The sequence below is a fragment of the Leptomonas pyrrhocoris genome (assembly GCF_001293395.1).
Source record: "Leptomonas pyrrhocoris isolate H10 chromosome Unknown, whole genome shotgun sequence".
In the NCBI taxonomy this organism is placed as follows: Eukaryota; Euglenozoa; class Kinetoplastea; order Trypanosomatida; family Trypanosomatidae; genus Leptomonas; species Leptomonas pyrrhocoris.
In genome coordinates this window covers 546,065-565,360 of record NW_015438363.1, presented here as the reverse complement: position 1 = coordinate 565,360, position 19,296 = coordinate 546,065, and the positions used below count along the sequence as shown (strand labels likewise).

At 58.7% G+C, this 19,296-nt stretch overlaps 6 protein-coding genes across 9 annotated transcripts; all 6 read right to left on the bottom strand.

Moving 5' to 3' along the window:
* Positions 1 to 221: 221 nt before the first annotated feature.
* On the bottom strand, positions 222 to 1,361 carry ABB37_04371 (putative proteasome regulatory non-ATP-ase subunit 3; the record flags this gene model as incomplete). 3 transcript variants are annotated; one of them, XM_015802023.1, is made up of 1 exon in its annotated part: positions 222 to 1,361. In XM_015802023.1, the coding sequence occupies exon 1, from the start codon at positions 1,224 to 1,226 to the stop codon at positions 222 to 224; it is 1,005 nt and encodes a 334-aa protein (XP_015659424.1). In that variant the 5' UTR covers positions 1,227 to 1,361. The 3 variants fall into 3 exon arrangements, with proteins under 3 accessions (XP_015659424.1, XP_015659425.1, XP_015659426.1); XM_015802024.1 differs by having other exon boundaries at positions 222 to 1,358; XM_015802025.1 differs by having other exon boundaries at positions 222 to 1,343.
* Positions 1,362 to 2,158: 797 nt separating this feature from the next.
* On the bottom strand, positions 2,159 to 4,886 carry ABB37_04370 (hypothetical protein; the record flags this gene model as incomplete). Its single annotated transcript, XM_015802022.1, has 1 exon — positions 2,159 to 4,886. The coding sequence occupies exon 1, from the start codon at positions 4,709 to 4,711 to the stop codon at positions 2,159 to 2,161; it is 2,553 nt and encodes an 850-aa protein (XP_015659423.1). The 5' UTR covers positions 4,712 to 4,886.
* A 1,603-nt stretch (positions 4,887 to 6,489) lies between these two features.
* On the bottom strand, positions 6,490 to 7,460 carry ABB37_04369 (hypothetical protein; the record flags this gene model as incomplete). Of its 2 annotated transcripts, none has more annotated exons than XM_015802020.1 (1): positions 6,490 to 7,460. In XM_015802020.1, the coding sequence occupies exon 1, from the start codon at positions 7,135 to 7,137 to the stop codon at positions 6,490 to 6,492; it is 648 nt and encodes a 215-aa protein (XP_015659421.1). In that variant the 5' UTR covers positions 7,138 to 7,460. The 2 variants fall into 2 exon arrangements, with proteins under 2 accessions (XP_015659421.1, XP_015659422.1); XM_015802021.1 differs by having other exon boundaries at positions 6,490 to 7,375.
* Positions 7,461 to 7,981: 521 nt separating this feature from the next.
* On the bottom strand, positions 7,982 to 10,798 carry ABB37_04368 (hypothetical protein; the record flags this gene model as incomplete). Its single annotated transcript, XM_015802019.1, has 1 exon — positions 7,982 to 10,798. One exon carries the CDS (start codon positions 10,796 to 10,798, stop codon positions 7,982 to 7,984), a length of 2,817 nt encoding a protein of 938 aa, XP_015659420.1.
* A 954-nt stretch (positions 10,799 to 11,752) lies between these two features.
* Positions 11,753 to 13,918, bottom strand: ABB37_04367 (putative ethanolamine kinase; the record flags this gene model as incomplete). The annotated part of the gene is made up of 1 exon (XM_015802018.1): positions 11,753 to 13,918. The coding sequence occupies exon 1, from the start codon at positions 13,667 to 13,669 to the stop codon at positions 11,753 to 11,755; it is 1,917 nt and encodes a 638-aa protein (XP_015659419.1). The 5' UTR covers positions 13,670 to 13,918.
* A 515-nt stretch (positions 13,919 to 14,433) lies between these two features.
* On the bottom strand, positions 14,434 to 18,995 carry ABB37_04366 (putative vacuolar protein sorting protein 16; the record flags this gene model as incomplete). The annotated part of the gene is made up of 1 exon (XM_015802017.1): positions 14,434 to 18,995. Exon 1 carries the CDS (start codon positions 18,721 to 18,723, stop codon positions 14,434 to 14,436), a length of 4,290 nt encoding a protein of 1,429 aa, XP_015659418.1. The 5' UTR covers positions 18,724 to 18,995.
* Positions 18,996 to 19,296: the final 301 nt, after the last annotated feature.

The following is a 19,296-nucleotide window of genomic DNA, read 5'->3' as shown; positions in this document are numbered from 1 at the left end:
AAGAGAACGAAGAACGGGAGAGAAAGCTGCGTTTGACGAAGCATCGCACAAAAAACAGAGCGGGAGAGAAAAATGCAGCGTGCGTACGTCATCACTAGAAGAAAAATAGATACTAAAAAGCCTCTTATGCACATCATAATCCGGAAAGCGCTGCTCAGAGGGCACGTGTTAAGCCGCCGATTACAGTTGCTCTTCCACTTTCTTCTTCTGGCTGTTGTTGTTTACAGACCGTCCTCGAAGTTCACGTTGTCCATGCCGGTCGATTCGTCTTGGATGGCGCGCTCGAGCTCGTCGCGCTCGGCCTTCGCCTCCTTGCGGCGCTCCTCTAGAATCTCCGGGTCCGTCACGTCGTACCGCATCGCCCGCTTCGCGTCGTTGTGCGTGACGTTCAGGAACTGAATTCGACGCTGCAACGCGTAGAGCGGCTCCGAGGTGGAGTAGACGTCGATGCTGTCGCTCGAAATGAGCTCGCCCTTTTCGTTGTCCAGCACCGCGTCGATCACGCCATCGCGAATGGCCTTGGCGAGGATGTACTCGGCATCCGACACGTTGCTCATGGTCAGCTTCGAGCACACATCGGAGATGCTAATGCGGCTGTAGGCTTGGCAGATGCGACGCAGCCCGGTCTTGATCACATGCTGACGCACGCGCAGGATGAGCGAGTGGGTGCGGTCGTGCTCGAAGGTGACCTGGTTCTCGCGCAGCAGGGTCATGAAGCGGCCGACCTGGCCGAAACGCACACACGACGCGAGCTGCAGGTACGGCCCGAGGCTCTCGCGCATGTCCTTTGCAAGAAAGTCAGAGCGCGGGGGGATCTCGCCGAGCAGCAGCTGCACGACGAGCGACAGCTTTGTCGCAGCAATGCGGAAGCCAAAGGCACGCTCAGGAGCCTTGCGCAGTGCCTGCTGCAGGCACTGGTGCGCATCCACGTACTCCAGACGCAGAGCACGGGTGAGGCCGACGTAGTAGAAGTAACGAGCAGCCTGGTTGTTTGCGCGGTGCGGCAGGGTGATGTTGCACGTCGCGATAAACGCTTCAGCTTGCTCGTGCTGATGCGTGTTGGTGAAGAACGCCAAGATGTCGTTCAGCACCACCTCCATGCCGAGCTCGTCGTGGCGGACGCACACGGCACGGTAGAGGGCCATGAGGCGAGTCAGCTGCTCTGCCTCGGCGCGCTTCGTCGCAGCGGTGGCGTTCGACGCCGGATTTGCAGACATCGGAGGCATTTATGAATGAGCACTACGGGGAGGAGAAGTAGAAGATTCAGTAATAGCTTGGCAGCTTTCTCGGGGAAGGAGAATAAAAGAGTGGATGGCGTTGCCGAGTGGGGGCCGCGACGTCCTACAGAGTCACAAACTGCTAAAGGAGGTGGAATGAGCGAGGAAAGCCGAAAGGAGAACATTGCAAAAAAAAAAAAGCATATGTACCGTGAAGAGGAGACAAGACATGAAGTGCACAACTGCTTATACGGGAGAAAGCAAAGCTCACAGATCCGCAGGCATCACGTGGCCGACTCACAGGTGTGTGTTTCCTACCTTCTGTAAGAGGAGAAAAGTCAGGTCTCGTCACCGCTGAAAGACATCACTACATCCAGCGCCGTTGACATGGTGCCACAGCGTCGTGCTCACCCTCAATTCAGCAGGAAAGAAAAAAAAAAGGAAGACTCGCTTGACCCTCACAGACTCACAGTGAGAAACAGCCCTCCAGCATGTATGCGCTTAACCACCACTGTTAAGCATTCCGTGTGTATGTGCGTGCGTGTTTTGATATTTGTTGCTTCGGCATCTTTATTCCATTTTTAGTTGCTTCTTAAGAAAAATTGACTTAAAGCGCCGCCCCCCTTCGTTTGATTATTTATGCGTGATAGATTTAGAAGAGGAGAAGAAAGTAAAAATCTGCCCCCGGCAGGGCCGCTTAAACGTCACAGCAAGATAAAAGAAATGGGCAGAAGCGCACGGCCATCACCAGAAAAGGAAAAGAAGAGCGACCGAGCAACTCTGCATTACGAGTGCCGTAGCGCCGCCGCGGACAGTTGGCTCACACGCCACAAAGAGCGAGCGGAGAGTCGAGGTGGAGAGCGTGGTTCGCAAGAAGGGGCACAAGATGCACAGCAAAATCACAATGTGTTGACGACAAAGCACGCTACCATGGCTGGGCTTCAGTAGCGGCCTCGGTGTGAGGCACCACGGCCGCCGCGCTGAAACCCACCACGACCACGCTCGCGGCCTCTGCCGTACGGAGAGGCACCACCGCGGCCACCACCGCGACCACCACGTCCGCGACCGCCGCCGCGGAACTGAGAAGACGATTGTGAGTAGGAGCCACGACCACGGCCACCACCACCACCACCACCCGCAACACCAGACCGGCCCTCTAGCCAGTCCATCTCACGCTTGCGCTTCTTCGACATCTCCTTCCTTTGCGTCTCAATCAGTTCGCCAAAGTCGCCGCCCTCGTCCGCCTCCGCCGTGCCACGACCGCCCAAAACGTCGTCCTCGTCCTCGTCTGCGGACTCCATGCCCTCCTCGTCGTCCTCTTCGAGCTCCACGTTGTAGGCGGCCTCGTCCTCGGCACCCCAGTCCAGATCCGCGTCGTCCGCCGCCACATCAAACGCTTCGGCGCCGTCCTCCTCCTCGCTCGGGACGTCCTCGTCTCGCTCGATGGGGGCCCTCTTTGCTTTCGTCTTGACTGCCCTCCCATCCCTCGGTGCCACAGCGCTGCCCTCTGCCGTGCCGCCGACTTCTTGGTCGGGATCGGCCAACGCGCCGGAGGGACCGAAGAGGGCGGCGTCCAAGTTCGTCACACGCAGCGCCACGTCCGCCTCGCCACTCGTATCGCCCCAGGTAGAGCGGACCTGCGACAGACCGTCCAGGAAGCGCTGGCGCTGCACGGCGTAGCGGTGTAGGAAGAGAGCCGCCACGTCGACGTCCTGCGCGCTGGCGTTGATGAAGTACGGGTCGGACGTGCTGGGCAGGTTCGCCTTGTGCACCGCGCGGTGGAAAACGGCAATGCCCGTGGCGGTGTTGCCGCCCTTCACGTCGTCCTCAGCCGCCTTCGCGTTCGCCTTAGCGTCGACAAACATGTTCAGGAAGTTCAGCGGCGTCATGTCGTCCAGCGGGTGCACGTCGAAGACGATGTCCTCGCCAAAGAGGAGCAGCACGGACAGCTTCACCACCGACGGGTGGGAGTGGTGGGCAAGCAGGTTCAGCGCCCAGACGCACTCACCGGCGGCGTTCGCGAAGAGCGGCTCACGCGCCTTTGGGTCGTAGCCCGTCGACGAGGCCGTCGAGGAGACCGTCGTAGCACCAGCGGGCGAAGAGGAGGCGGCGGCAACGGCGGTTCCCTTCGGACGCGCCTTCAGCATGTTGCGCACGTGCGGGTGTGTCTGCGCCATCTCCCCCACCAACAGCAGCACCGCGCACACCATCGCGTCGTTGAAGAAGATCGCGCGTTGCAGCAGGCGGTGCACAAAAGCGGTCACGCGCTCCTTCGACTTGTCCGCGCGCATCGCCTTGTGGAGAAGCGTGAAGAAGTTGGTGAGCTGCGCGGACTGCGGGATTTGCTTGGGCGAGAACAGCAAAAGGCTGTAGAGGGTGCGGTACCAGCGGTTCTGGAAGGCCTCAGCGGTACCCTTGTTGAAGGCCAGCAGCTGCAGCAAAGTGAGGGTGGCGACGCGCTGCTGGAAGCTGCCCGTGTTGCCCAAGATGAAGAGCGCGTTGAGGTGCTCCTCGAGGGGCGCGAGGTCGACGCCGGCGTACGGAAAGGCGCGGCGCAGACCCACGATGATGGCCGTCGTCACGGTGGAGTCCACGTTGCCGGTGAGGGCCAGCTGACGGAAGAGGCTCAGGTAGGTCTGCACGCACTTCACCGCCAGCTTCCGCTCTTCCTTGCTGAACACGAGCTGGTTCATCACGTTGGCGGCGTAACGCATGGTGCGCAGCGGGCAGTGCTTCATGAAGATGATCTTCTCGAGTTCAGTAAAGAGCATCGCCTGGTGGGTCGAAGACTCGGAGAGGAGCTTGAGCAGGTGGTGGTAGGCCTTGTGCGCGACGCTGGAGACGGGGTCGCCGAGTTTGTCGATCATCATGGCCATCGCCGTGCTGCGGCCCTCCGCCACAGAGCAGAGCAGCTTGCCCACCACATCTAACCACGCATCACGACGCTGCACGATGTGGTCCTTTAGCATCGACTCGCTGAGCGAAAGAAACTGGGAGTAGGTGCGCTTCAGGTAGTCCTCCAGGTACCAGTACACGAGCGTCTTCTTGCGCGCCGTCTCCTCGGTGGGGAGGGTGGCAAAGTACTGCGTCACGAAGCGCTTCAGCGGGCGTGGCGGCAGCAGCTTGGGCCACACCGCCGCCAGCGCCTTCAGCGCAGCTTCGTAGTGGTGCGTGTCCGTCCGCGCCGTGTCAAAGAGCAGCGTGAAGCCATCAAGGTAAAACATGAAGTCCGTGTCTGCGAGCTTCACGGCGGCAGAGGCGATCTTATCGGACGTGGTACCGCGGCTAATGAACTGCGCGTTGTACCACCGGCCGCGGTCCATCTGTGCCGCCTTCGCCTCCTCGTCGAGGATGGTCTGCGCCTCCTGGTAGAAGGCGTCCATCTGCTCCTTCGTCACGGTGGTGGTGGCCACGTCGCGCAGACTGCAGGTGCGCAGCGGCAGCGCCACCATAAACCACCTCTTCTCCACATCGAGAACAGCAGAGGAACTCATGGCTGCGGGGAAGGCAAAGAACTCTGTGTTCACGTTGTTATGGGGTGAAGCCAAACGGACCGGAGAAACGGGTGGAAATGATACAAAAGAAAAACAAAAAGAAATACTTAAAAAAGGCTTCTCGACCTCGTCGCCGGCGACAAATCCTGCTGGCGACGCGCTGGGAAAACTAGCTGGTGTCGGAGACATGCACCACACACACGCAAGGAAGCGCAAACAAGAAACGCAGGCGCGTTTACAGAAGAAGAGAACACGAAGGGGGGGGGGAAGGGACAAAAGGTAATGGGAAGAGATTTCTCCGGCCACCAAATGCGAGGCTGAGCAGAGGGCCATCTTTGGATCGAGTGAACGCCAAGAAGGCGGCTTCGTCGCACTGCATTCGGGAGGCAACAGTCAACCGAGACGGTGGTGGAGCAGCAAGCCACACTTGATGGAAGTCAAGCAGCCACACATATTATATTAGCAATGTGTCTCACAACGGGAACGGCGACTGAGTCGTTTTCAAAGATGCGACCACATTGGCACGTTTTTTCCCATTAACTTCTACGTCCTGTTGCACCTTACGACGTCTTGCAGCGGCCGTACATCACCGTTCACCACCACATTTGTGAGTTGTTTTCTCACAGCCGTTTTCTTCTTCTTTTTGGGTACCGATAACGCAGCTCCCTTGTTTCGTCGATGCGTCTTCTTCTCGTCTTCACGCTTGCAAGTTTGTTGGCATCAGATTGAACGCCGTTGAGGACACACGCACACACACACACAAGGAAGCCAACGGACTTGGAGAAGAGTGTCGAATGCTGTGGAGCCGATGTCATCCTGCGTTCGTGTTGTGTTTTCATTCCGTCTACGAAGTACACTCCCCGCTGAGCGGAGTGTTCACGCCATTCGTGCCTGGAGCGGCAGCACGTCCACCAAGTGTGACAGACAGAGAAAAAAAAACACGAAGAAGAGAGCAAGAAGAACGGACTCCTGATTAGGTGCGCCAAACACCCAAGGACCAGGGAAAGAGAAGGACAGAAAGACCCAAGAAGAGCCGACTCGAACCAACAAGACATCGCTCACCAAAGCAAGAAGAATTTGTACTCGCCAACAGAGTGCTCAAAGACGCATGGTTTGTCGTACGCCGTGCGGCGCGCGCAGCTGAGAAAAGAAAAGGGAAAGCAAACAAAGGAAGAAACAGGAATCTTGAATTGAACAGATAAAACCAAAAGCAATCGAAATTAACAGGGAAGCCAAATAACAGTAGAGGTGAAGTGGTTGAGCGCGCTTCTTTCAGAAATGCTGATCGCACCTCTCATTGCGTGCCTTTCATCCGCGTTGTACACCCTGCTTCGCCATTCATTTCTTCCTTCTACCTCGTTTCCTGCCCTCCGTTTCCCGCCCTACGCGTCTTGACAAAGGAACAAAAAAACCGGTGCTGTTTTCATATTCCCCCTTTCCGACGCATTCACAGGCAACCAAGAGAAAAGTAAAAAAAAGAACACGCTCTCGGCAACAAAAACATGAGGTCATATAGAAAGATGATAGCCGGGTACAACGAAGGGAAAGGAAATAAAAAGGAAGGACAAGCCGCTCCACAACGATCAGCCACCAGAAGACATCAACCACACAACAAAGGAGAGCAGTGAAGGTGGAAGAGGGGAAACACGCACAAGCCACAAGACAACGGAAGGAAAGAGGCGGTCCCGCCGAGGTGCCCTACACACAGACCCACAGACACACATAAAGAGTTGGAAGCGATAACACGGTGAACGGAGGAAAGCAGTGAAGTGCTTTTCTCACTTCATCGAGGCCTTCAGAGCGGCGAGGCGGGCATCCAGCTGCTCGTCTGTCTCACCCTGCTCCTCAACGTTCTTTTGCGGAAGCGCCGCGTCGGAGACACCGACCTTTGTGCGGAAGTCCAACCCCGCCTCGTCCATCACTTTTTGAATCTCCTGCTCCGTCTCCTCCTCCTCCATCCCATCGTCGTCCATGACGTCGTCCACCGCGTCGTTCATCATTTCCTCCTTCATCCCCATCATCTCGTTCTGCTTCTCAAACTCGCGCATGATCCTCTGCATCTCCGGGATGTTCATCTGCTTGTTCATCGACTTCATCGCCTTCGTCACACCCTTCATCGCATCCGCCATCTGCGCCGACGACTGCATCGTCTGAATGCGCAACGACACACCCTGAATTTGAGTGCGCATGCGGTACATCTTTTGGCTGTACTTGCGTGTGCGAACCAGGTCGCGTGCCATAATGCGAACTGCGTCTACCTGGTCCTGCTTCGCCATCTTCTTCATCTCAATCATGATCTTGCGCTCCTGCGCGTTGAGCTTGTTGCGCTCGCGGTCGAGGTCGCGGCAGGTGCGGTCAAGCTGGCGCTTGTACTTGCGCATCTTCTCCTGTGGCGTCTCGCGGTGGAACAAGTCTGTGAACCCCATCTTGGATGTTCCTTCGTGACCGTTCTTGGTTGTTGAGTTGCAAAGGTTGCTCTCGTACACCTTTTCCAAAGGAAGGTGGGAGGGAGGACGAAACGAATGGATAAGGGAGTTACTGAGAGTTTGTTTTTTTCCTTGTAGTGGAATTAAAGGTGGAACGAAGGCACGGCAGAACTGGACAGTGCAAAACGGAAAGGCGCAGCTTACAGAAGAAGAAAGAGCAAAGGAAAGCAGGAGCGCTTGGGAATTGACACAACAGCGAAGCAACAAAGGAAGAGAAAAAGAAAACTGAAAAGAACAAGGCGAAGAAGTATGAACTCGTAGCTGACCGTAAAGGAGGTTGGGAGGGAGAAGAGAGAGGGGAGAGAGGGGAGAGAGGTGCACAAAATGGAATAGAGTTGCGCTTGAAACAACGGATGGAAAAAAAAAGAAAGAAAGGAGAAGCGGTGGGGCCACTACAAATTGTGAGTCTTCGCAGTAAATGGAATCCACAGAGGCCGGCAAAGATTATCCAGCGCTTCCGGCAGATGAACTACTATTTGCAATCTGGTGCTGTTATGATGAAAGCAGCACACCCGAGCATCACCGTCGCCATTGAGCTCACGACTGCCCCCTCAAAATCAGAAAGGGTTTCTGCAAAGGTGCAGGCCGAGTCGGTGCTACTCGGACTCTCTTTATGGTTGCTCTTACGTACGCACTCATGTTATCCGCGTAGGCTTCACAATCGCCGCGAAGCACTTTAAATGGGGTGAGGCTTAATCGAAAATTACCTTACACTGAAAAAAGCAGGTGGAGAGCGCCTCAAGCGTCGCCTACCTGTTTACCTGCTGAGATGTAAAAAAAAAACTCAAGCGAGCTCCTTCATGAGCCGCCTCGCCAGCACCACGGTCGGCATCACCACCGTACTCGCACACCCGCGCTGGTACGGCGGTGTGTTTTTCGAAGTCGCGTAAAACGGCGCCTGCCCCTTTTCCACGCTGATCACGGTGATGACCCGGTCCGCGGCAGCTCTCTCCGCCTTGTTCAGCGAGGAAGATGCATCCGATCCGGCGGTGGAGTTGGCGCCGTGCGTTTTCCACCAGTTCTCCGGCATGGCGCGCTTCGCTGGAGCATCCAACACGGCGGTGGCATCTTCCCTCGCCTTCTCCAGCCACCGCAGCTCCTTCACCTGCACGGCATCCTTCACCATAGCCGGACAGAAGCCCGAGGTGCGCAGGTGCTTGCCCACCTCCAGCTGCTTCGCGTGGCCAACAATGTGGCCGTCGTCCGCGACGCCAATCAAAATGAGGCCGCCGCGGCACGCCGCCATGGCAGCGATGGTGTTGCGCAGGCGCTCCGTGTCCATCGTGCTGGCCTGTCGACCGCGTCCACGTCCCCCTCCGACACAAGGATAGAAAGAAGACGAGGAAAACGCTTCGGCGCTCGACTGGGTAAGACCAACTTTCGCCTTGAACTCGACGTTGTTGCTCTCCTCCAACGCAGGGACATCGGCGCTGGTGTGCACGCTGGGGATTGCCACCCGTGACGCGCCGCGAAGCTTCTTGTAGTGGACAGACATCGAGTCGGCGATGGAGGCGTAGACGTCTTCGGCACGGCGTAGGAGACGCAGCTGCTGAGCAGCCACCGCCGGCGACGGCAGCTCGCTCTGCTCAGTCTGCTCCAACCCCCTCGCCGCTTCGTCGGCGCTCTCTTGAGGTGATGGCGCCTTGTCCTTGCTACCCCCATGTGTTGTCGCCGAAGGCGGCTGCTGGGGGGTGGGCGACTGCTGAGCTACCTGCAGTCTTTTTACTTCGAGGCAGCGCGTGTACGTGGCGCAGAAGCGCTCGTGCGAGCGGACAAAGCGGTGACAGCTCTCCCGCACCACACTCACCACATCCGGAAAGGTGTGCAACGAACGCGCAAGGGATGACGCCGTCGCGGCACAGGACTCTCTTCCAGCCCCTACACCGAAGAGAGCGGCCGCCCAGTGCGTCGCCGATGGCGGTGGCAACGAGCCATCCGCACCAGACACCGACGTGTCGGCGCTGTTGCCTGCGGGTCGATGCGCTACCACGTAGGCGTCTTCTAATATCATTGACAGCCTATACGGTGAAGCAGCGGGATGCGGCTTCTTTGTGCACAGGGAAGTCGTCTGCGCGTTGGACGGCGGCAACGGCAGCTGCTTCGTCACGTCAGCCCGCGCGCAGTACACTCGATGGGCGCGCACCGTCACGATGTACGGCACATCGGTCAGGCGGAATGCCGCCGCGGCGTTCGTGTCGTGTCGCATGGCCTCCTCAACGTTGAAGCAGCGCGACAGCACCGTCTGGGCAACGGTGGCATCGCTGCGGCGACTGCTGGCGCGATCAGGAAACGATGCGGCAGTGCTCGCTTCCGCGTCTGCATCCGTATGCGTGCGTTTGCGCGTTTCTTTACTCGGCCTTTGGGCCCCGTACTGTTTCTTAGTGCGTGGCACGCCGTTTGCTTCCTCTGCCCCATCTTCAGACATTCGCCGGGAAGCTTCTCGACGCGCAAACGCTGGAATGGGCAGGCGGCTCACAATACTCCACACACAGGCCGGCTCCGTCGCGCAGGACACTGACGCCGTCGCCTTCACCGTCGTCTCTGCAGCCGACACAAAGTACGGCACGGCGATGTACGCGTAGCGCGTCGTGTAGCCAATCAGCAGGCCGTCCCACTCCATGCCGCGCACATCCGTGTGCAGCTGGCGTCGTGGGACGGTCTCCGCTCCCGCTGGCAGCTCCGCCGTGAGAGAGGATTGCTGACGCGCTATCGGGCCAGAAAAGAGTGCCGCGTCCACCACGTGAGGGAAAGCGAGACGCAGCGGACCGTGAAAGAGGCGTCGTGCAGCGGCATCGCTGTTCTTCTGTTTCGTCAACGACGTCGTTACCGATGCTGAGGGTCCTTGCGCACGTGCCCAGCCGCCTTCGTTTAGGAACAGCTCCGTTAGCCACCGCGCCAGCTGCCACTGCAGCTGCTCCAGCTTCTCTTCTTGCTGCTTTTGTCGGGCCTGCAGAAGCGCAGCATCTTGCGTACCGCCGCCGCTGCCCTCCTCTCCACCTCCGTCCACGTCGAGCAGCGAGCCGGCCAGTTGATGGATGCTCTCGAGGGGAATGCTAGAGTCGTACTGTTGATGCGCCGCACGCGCACGGTACCACAAGTCCATGTCCGATATCGTGTTCTGTATGACCTCAGAGGCGGCAGCCGTAACGGCGGCCGCGTCCTCCAGCTCTGGCAGCTCCACGCCCTGCATGACTTCACCTTCCACCGCATGTTGTTTTCGCTGAGGAGAGGACACGAAGGCGGCGGAGGGGCGTACGCTGAAAACTACGCGAACAGCTCCTTCTGCGGTCCCCTCGTCACCCGATACAAACGCAGGGGAATCGTTGCTGATGTACTGCAAGACATCCAGCGGCGGGTACACGCGCCCCGTCGCGCGGTCCACGCAGCGCAGCACAACGTCCTTCAGTCGCCGGCTCCAGCACGCTTCTTTGGAGTGCACTGTCAGCGCCACCGCCACGTACTCGGGTGCGGTAGCGTGTCGGTGTGCCCTGTGTGTTGTGTTGGCCGCCGCGGCGAACGCCCGTGCCACTGCGACCTCGGCGCCATTGGAATCCACGAGCACCTCGTGAGCACTAAAGAACGCGGAGAGATCGACTTGCATTTCGATCTGCCTACTGATAGAATGAATCGAGAATTCAGAGATGGGACAAACAAGGTCGATGAACAAGGAGGCAATCAGTGAACTACCTGTTTCATAAAATCCCTGTGCACGTCCAAGAGAACCACCACCACAGTAGCAAACGTTCCGCCTTGTTCCTTAGTGGGCAAGATCACACGCCTACGGGAACACGCAGCGCGTCGCTTTCTGCATTCAAATCACACGCGATTAAAAATAAAGTGTTTTGAAGAAAAGCGAAAAAGAATTCAGATTGGTGGCGCCAGAGAAGTGAGGTAGCAGAAAATGCAAACAAACAGCTGAGCACCACGGTTTCACGCGCCACTTGGGGAAGCCACGGAGAGAAACGCACCGAGACGCACCATAAACGCATCTGCGTAAACCACCAAGGAAACCATCACATTTCTGTTGGTGCACAGAAACAGGCAATCGCGCAGCTCCGTTGAATTGACCAGGATATCACATCTTCGTCAAAAGTGGAGAGGAGGTGTGGTGCCCGATGGACAGACCGATAAAATATTCTTCCAGGCGAATAATCTTTCTTCGTTCTAAACATTTCCTTTCACTTCGAATCTGCCACGTATGCGCACCCGCCAGAAGAAGCAGAATGCTTCATGTCCCCAGAAAGACTTCACCACAAATTTTTTTTTTAAACCAAAGCGATCAAACACCCGTGAGATGGTACAATTTAGCATGGAGTAGTTATACAGCAAAATGCGTTGACTGCACTTCGGTCGCCACGGCGAGAGCTGAAATGTAGAGCGCGACGCCAACATCAACCAAAAAAAACCCGCAAGTTTTCTTTTCTTTTTTTACTTCTTTGAGGAAGCGACACGCAAAGAAGAAAGCAACGGCAAAGCCCTTTAAAAAGAATATCTGATGTCAGATAATTAGTTTTACCTGGTAGCAAAAGAGAACAAAAATGTGATTCGATGGGCCCTAAAAGTCGCGAGAGCACTCCTTCCGCACGTCAATGTAGCGCGCGTAGCGAAGCTTCGCGTAGTCGAGAAAGTCCACGTCCAGCGTCGACACCGCCTCCTGCAGCAGCGCCCACACACCCCACGAGAGGTGCGACGCGAGAGTGAGCAGCTTCACAAGGCGTGTCCACTGCGCCACCGCCGCTGCCTCCGCCTCGTTCGATTCCGTCCAAAACAACGTCCTCGCACTGGGGAATATCTCTCGCTCCGCAGCACTGAGATCGGGACGCTCGATGGCGTCCTCCGTCCACGCCTTCTCCAGCGCCACACGCATCCCGCTACGATACTCCGCAATGAACTTCGAAATGTGTGTGTCGGATGGAAAGTACGTGGCGTAGTCGCACTCCAGACCAGGGTACTCGTTGAAGTGGTTTGCCGCGTCGTAGAGGAGAAAGCTGCGCTTCGTATAGTCAAAATCGATGATGCGCACCTCCTTGCGGGTGCTGTGAATCATCACATTAGCGCTGAGCAGGTCGTTGTGGCACACGCCCTCAGGCAGGGAGCCGCGTTCTTTCTCTAGCACCGGCAGCATCCACGCGCACTCCCGTTGGAGGTTATGCGCCGTCTCGAGAAAGCTCTCCTGCTTTTCCGCCAGCACCTTCTGCTGAATTTCCTTCGAGAGTACCAGTTCCACCCACTTGGTCAGCGAGTCCACCAGGTAGTTCGACTCGTGGTGGAAGCGGGACTTCTCCTTCGGTGCACGCACGCCGCCGTAGCTGCCGTTCGTTGTGGAGGTCACAAACTCCTCGTCAAAGCTCTCCCAATACTCCTTGTTCTGCGCGTCGCGCAGCAGTGGACGGGCGTGGTCGCGCAGCGCGGCGCGGGTCGCACGGACCTGAAACTCCGCCATGGCGTGGGCGATCGGCGTGGCCTCGGAAGCCATCTGTGTGTATGGAAGCGTGTAGAAGCCGTTGAGGAAGTCGTAGATCAAAAAATTGTTGCCGTGCACGTAGGTGGGGATGAAGAGCGACTGATAGAAAAGCTCGCTCTCACGCGAGATGACGCGGTCGGTTTCCTTGCCAAAGACACGCACGACCACCGAGGCCGATTCGTCGTCCTCATCGTACACGTGGAAGAGCTCATTCGTAATGCCTCCTGACAAACGCCGCACCTGCAGCGGCGCCATGGGGTAGTCCACCAGCGTGCTCGACTCCAGCAGCGGCGAGCCGTTTTCGGTCACCACCACCACCTCTCCTTGCAGCGTCGTCGCGGCGGTCGGGGGGATGCCGTGTTCGTCGTAGTAGTCCTCCGTGCTGCGCCGCGAGGTCACCGAGGCACCGGGGGTGCCGGCAAACGAGGGTCCGGGCCGAACACCACTCGTGCGGTTGTTGTCGGCGCCGACCTCGGGATAGTGCCGGCGGCTGCTGCTACTGCTGGGTGTCCTACTGCCGCTGCGGACGTGCGGCGAGGTCTGTGGCACGTCCAAGGAGGAGCTGATGAGCTGGTCGGAGTCCTGCAGCACGACGGGAGAAAGACTTCTGATGCCGTGCGGTGCGGGCGGCGCCGGCGGAGGAGGGACACGCGGCGGTGGCGGACGATCTTGAAGGAATTGGTTTGCCTTGGAGTGTTCTTGCACGACAAGGACGTCTGCCGAGGCGACGGCGAGCCCATTCAGGCCTTTCTTTTGCGGAACGGCCGAGAGGGACCGCGTGGCGGACGAGTCCTCGGACCCCTGCGCGCTGCCGCTGCCATCGAGGAGAAGCTTCGTTTTGCTCTTCAGCGACGCACGCAGCTTTGCAATCCAGCCCGGTACCCGCTTCACCTTCTCTGCGTTGTTCGGCCACAGCACCGCGGAGCAGTGGGCCAGCACCAGCTCTACAATCTGCACGCGTCGCACCAGCGGATCATCCGTGATCCACGCATCGATGATGTGCGCCATAGACCAGAGCTCTTTAGACGCGTGGCTTCTCTTTTTTAATACTTTTTCTCTCGTATCTGACCTTCTTTGATCGGCCACTGGGACGGTCCTTTGCGGCCTCCTCCTCCCCCTGTTTCGGTTGCTAGATGGGAGAAAAAACTAAGCCGTGACAAGACACGCTCCACCCGCGAGAAGAGGCCAGACGGATTAAATTATAATATGAGAATATGTAAGGAGGTAAGAGTAGTAGAAGCAACACGTGACTCCACTAAAGTTGCACCGCAATTCACGTCATTTTTTTTTTTTAGGGGGGGGGGGGATTTAAAACACAAGGCGGGGAAGGGGTGAGAGAGTGAAAAAGACAAGCCAGAATGACCGCTCCCTCATGATGCATCATAGTCGAGAACTCAGACTGCTTCGCAAGCAAAACTTGCTTCGGTGGCTTTCGCAGAAAGGCGGAGAGGGAGAACCGAGCTCCTCAACGCACAAGCAACGATGGCGTTGGCGCACATTACTACCCGCTGGTTTGCGCACGTCACCGGCTGTCCCACACGAGTGCGTTTCGATTGCTCCTTTATATTGGATATTCGCTTTTGTTTCCCCTCTTGTTTTCCCCAGCGGGTCCGTGGCGTACAGAGAGCGAAAGAGAGACACTAAACGATGCAGAAAGCGTAGAAGACAAAAATACAAGGAACGTATCCCAGCGCCGTCCGTGGGTGCTCGCCGAAAACAATAGAAAGGAAAAAGAAAGGCCCTCGCTACGACACCGCGACGGAACATCAAGCTCAATCTTCGCGAAGGTCGTTGAGCATTTGCGTCCCGACTGACTGCACCTTCGCGCTGGCAGGGACGCGTTGCATAATCTGCTGAATGAGACCCGCGTCCTTGTCCACCATCGCCGCCTCCAGCGCCATCACCGGGGCGCCCAACGACATGTACAGCACCACCCGATCGACCGCCTCGCTGCAGGCACCAGCCACGTAACGCGCGGCGCGCTCCTCCTGCCCGTACTCCATGAGTAGCTGCACCACGGCCAGGTAACCAACACACGGCGTTCTCGCCGAGCCACCCTCGGCGACGGAGAAGAACGACCGCTTCCGCAGTGGAGGGGCGGGACCGAGGAAGCGATCCACCGCGTCCCAGCGTTGTGCCGCGCACAGGCCACGCAGCTTCGCGTAGAAGTAGATCTTGTCGTGGACCTTGAAGGCGCGCTGCACTTCCGCCGCGTCCGCCTCGCTGTCCTCGACGCCGCACAGCTCGTAAATCAAGTCCCGCACACTCACCGCATAGGACAGTCGCGGTGTGTTGTACTTCACCGCAAGGCGCACCTTCAGCTGGCACAGCGCCTGCTCCTGCTTGAGTGCCGCGATGGCGTGGTGTGGCATGGTGGAGGGTATGGAAAGGTTCGTGCGCACCATCTGTTCGTGGGCCAGCACGGAAGAAGAGGAAGCGGCGTCCACGTCGCGGCTGCCCTCTTCCTCGCCTGCCAGGTGCGCTGCAGGACTGCGCTTCCTCCTGCTTGCACTTTGGTCCCTGTCGTCACTGCCTTGCGTGGCGGCCTTCCGCATGTCCGCACGCAGCTGCGCACCGCTATCCAGGATCACTGAGAAGGGGTAGCGGGCAGTCGACTTCTCGCGGCGCAGCTCCTCTGCGTGCTCAAGACCGCTGAAGAGCATTCCGCTTGTCTTTTTCGTCCATTCTGTCAGCGCCGCGGCGACGTCAACGGCGGTAGCAACAGGGATGCCCAGCGGTGGTGGAAGAGCGACGGCAGCAGTAGGTCCTGTAGCTGCACCTTGGTCTTCGTCGCCGTTGACTGAGTCCTCCTCATTCCCCGATTCCCCGCTGTCGCCTCCGCTGCCGTCTTTCTTGTGGTGCGGTTGCGTCTTCTTTTTCTTTTCCCTTTTCTTCTCTTTCTTCGACTTCCGCTGCGCGTCGCTGCCTTCATCCCTCTCCTTTTGCGTTCCCAGTTCGGCGGTGCGAGGCGTGCGCCGTGGACTACCGCCTGCCGCCGTATCTTCCATGAGCCGCTGCAGCTGCCTGCGGTGCATCACCGAGGTCCGGCGAAGGCACTGCACGAGCAGGTGCTGGCACTCGAGCGAGGCGAGCGACCAGTGATGGGAAAAGAGGAGGCGCTGCGCCATCGACTGCCACGACACGAGACACTGCGCCCCCACGAGCAGCCAGCACAGCAGCTCCGGCGACGCGATGAGGCAGTGGTAGACGTCGCCAGCCGTGACCCCCTCAGCGGCCACATTTGCCGCACCGTCTCCTTCGCCCTGCGGCCCTTGATCACCACCGCCGCCTTCCCCGCCGCCGCTGCTCGAGGCATGCCCTCGCTGCGTCTGTGCTTCCCGTGCTACCAAGGCGCTCACCACCAGGTGTATCAGCTCCGCACTCCCACTCGACGCCGCGGCTCGACCGGCCATCGTCAGCTCCCCCATCTTCGCGAGCAGCAGCACGCGCTGCCGCTGTTGCTGCGGCTCGTCGCGCAGCAGCCGAAGCGCGACATCTCGGCGGCCAAGATGAAAGGCCGTCGTCGCGGGCCCCACGTAGCTCGCGCTTGGGTACTGCCTCAGCACCTGAGCCACCTCGTGATGCAGCGCCGTGTCCGACAGAAGTGCCGCGTGTCGTCGCACAAAGCTCGAGGCCCAGCGTGACAGCACCCGATTCAGCTTCATGTGCAGTGCCCGCACCACATCCAGTGCGAGTTGGTAGTAGCCGAGGTACGCGAGCCGATCCACGAGCACCGACCCCTCCGAGCTGCTCAGCAGCCGCGCCGGGCGCTCCTCGCTGCCGTTCAAGGCCTGATACTGACCCATGGTGAGGGGGGTGTGGCAACGCGCCTCTTCTCGCACGGCGCGCAGCACACGTAGGCGGCGCACCACGTCCACAATCACGTCCGGCACGCCGCTACGCAGGCGAATTGTCTCCCCTGCGAAGGAGGCGGCCGCCACCAGCAGATACTGCTGCTGCACGTCCAGCTCGCACGAGGCGGCGTCGAGCAGCTCGTACACGATGCCTTCCGCATACGACATCTCCCCTTCGTCGTCCGCGAGATCGTCCTCCTCGTTATCAACCTCGCTGGCCTGCGCCACCGCAGCCGTGGTGTCTGTCACGGAGGCGTTTGTAGAGGCCGAAAACGAGAGCGCCACCCGCACCTGGGCAATGCCGTGGCGATCTCCGTTCATGTACGCTTCGTACGCCAACACAACCTGCGCCGCGGCGGAAAATGGCGGCTGCACGCGGCACAGCTTCGCCAGACAGGACGGAACTTCCTGTAGAATGTAACACGCTGTATCCGACACCACACGTACCCCGTCAACCTCGGCGACCGTGACGATGTGGCCGCTGCCGTCTAAGGACCAGTCTAAGCGTTCGCACCGCACGCTGCAGTCCTTCTGCGCGCACACGAGCAGTGAAAACATTGGTGCCTCCTGACGCGCAACGGAAGGACCAGAAGTCGTGCCGCCGCTGTAGGGCTGCTGGAAGTCGGACTGGTAGCCGTGCAACAACACAAAATTGGCTCCACACCACTCCAGTTTATACGACGCGAGGCACGCGACGGCGGACTCGACCGCACTGCCTCGGTAGCCCACGCCTCCGCCGTGCGCACCAACCATCGAAGAAAAGGAGCTGCTGAATGATGTACCTGTATTCCCGCCTGCGACGCTTGCGTTACTCGGGCCGTCGATGTCACTCTGGCGCCAGGGAGCATCACCAAAAGCGAACGAGTTCGACGACAACGCGCCGCCGCCGTCGCCGCCACCACCCGACGTGTGGGCCGCCGTCACCGCCCTGTCACGCAACACTCGGCACAGCCCCACATCGAGGGAGTACAGCACGCACGACAAGTTACTGCGCAATACGTGCAGGACACCGAGGGAGGTGAAGGCGGCGACGCGCGTCGGGTCATTCAAGCACACACTCAGGTTCAAAACACGCCCGGGACACGCAATGCGAGCTGCCGGCCAGGTGGAAGCAAGTGAGGGGGCGGGAGTGGGAGCAGTTGCTGCCACCATCCCACTAGCGTAGTAGTCAAGCACGTCACCGTCCGGCAGCACCATCGCGCACAGCGTGCTCATCACTTCCACCTCCCCTTCCTCTGCCTTCACCTTCGCTTTGCCTCCTTCATGCACCTTCTTTTCTGGAAACATATCGTCGTGTTGGGCCCACAAAACAACAAAATCGCCCGAGTCGTTCCAAGCAGGCGGCACCATCTCCACGGCGGTCACACGCGGTCTCGACACCGCCTCGGATGCTGCTTGCCCCAGTCCGCCTGCCTCACCCGCTGTCCGCAATGAAGGCGTGTGCAGCGGCAGTCGCACGGGCGGCACACGGGTGGAGCGAAACTTCTCCTCATGCAGCAGGCCGTGCAGCTGCCCGGAGCCGTCGCCGTCAACGCAGAGGAGGCCCTCCGCTGAGACGCACAACGCTTCGATGGGGGCGGCGGACGAAGCTGACGGCAGCGTTGGTGGAGCTGCAACCTCCGTCTGATGTCGCAAGGACACGCGTCTTGAGATTATGGTGGACGACGCTGCTGAAGACTCCACCGCAACATCGCGCATGTCAACGAACAGGACAACAAGAGAAGGCTCCAGCAAGCAGAAAAGCTCCCCCTCCGGCGTCCACCCCAGCGTCTTGATCGCGTCGTGGCCCACGTCCTGCGGCGTCAGCGGAAAGCTCGCGAGCAACTCGCCCGCGTTGGTGAAGACGTGAATGGCACGAGACGCAGCCGTGGCGGCGGAGTGGGCGGACAAGTTGAAGTACGGCCGGGTGGGCGCATCTGAAGAAAACGACAGCGGCAGGGAGGAGCTGCCCACCGTGACAGAAGGCGACGACGCCGTGAAGTCCGCGGCATGGATGAGCACAGCGATGGGGCCGCCGAAAGGGGCCACTGCGACCAGCTCCGCGGTGGCAAGAGAAAAGGAAGGCGGCAACTCTGCCTCCGCACGGCCCGCCGCCTCCGCAGGGTCCAACGCGAGCGGGCTTCTCCACTGCAAGTGTTCGTAGAGCGTGAGACGGCGGCAAAAGTCGGTGCGGGAGAAGGCGTACCATTCACCCACTCGATCCACCATTTGCGCGCCGCACCCCTTACCGTTGTGCAATTAATTCTGAAAAAAAATCTATTTCACGTGACTGCTCCAGCACACACCTTTTCTTTTCTTGTTGTTGTTGATGGAGCGGACGGGCTCGTACAAACAGCATTGTGGTAAAACAAAAAGAGGAAGAAAAGAAGAACCAAGCTCTCTCTCTCTTGAGGAACCGTTCTTTGCGGGTATGAATGAATCGTAACTACATCACAGCACAGCAGTTGCCATGCAAAAGCGGTGCCTGCACACGTGATCCTGCGTGTATGGCCGCAATGAGGAGAAAGGTGCGAAGGAAGTGACGAAAGGCGCGAGAGACGTTGCGAGCGTGGAAGAGGCGTCTTCGAAACAGCGGCAAGGAATTCATCGCCTTGAATGCCAAGAGCCCATTAAGTTCCATTTCATTTGCTATAAGAGCTCACTGTACGCTTGAATAGGTGAAGATTATGGAGAGACCTTTAACAAAAAAAAGTAGTCTGAAGATGATACGGAGGTAAAACGGGCTTGAGGTTCACGAAGCTGTATTGCAGTCTCTCGTTTTCTTATTTGTAAGAAACTTTG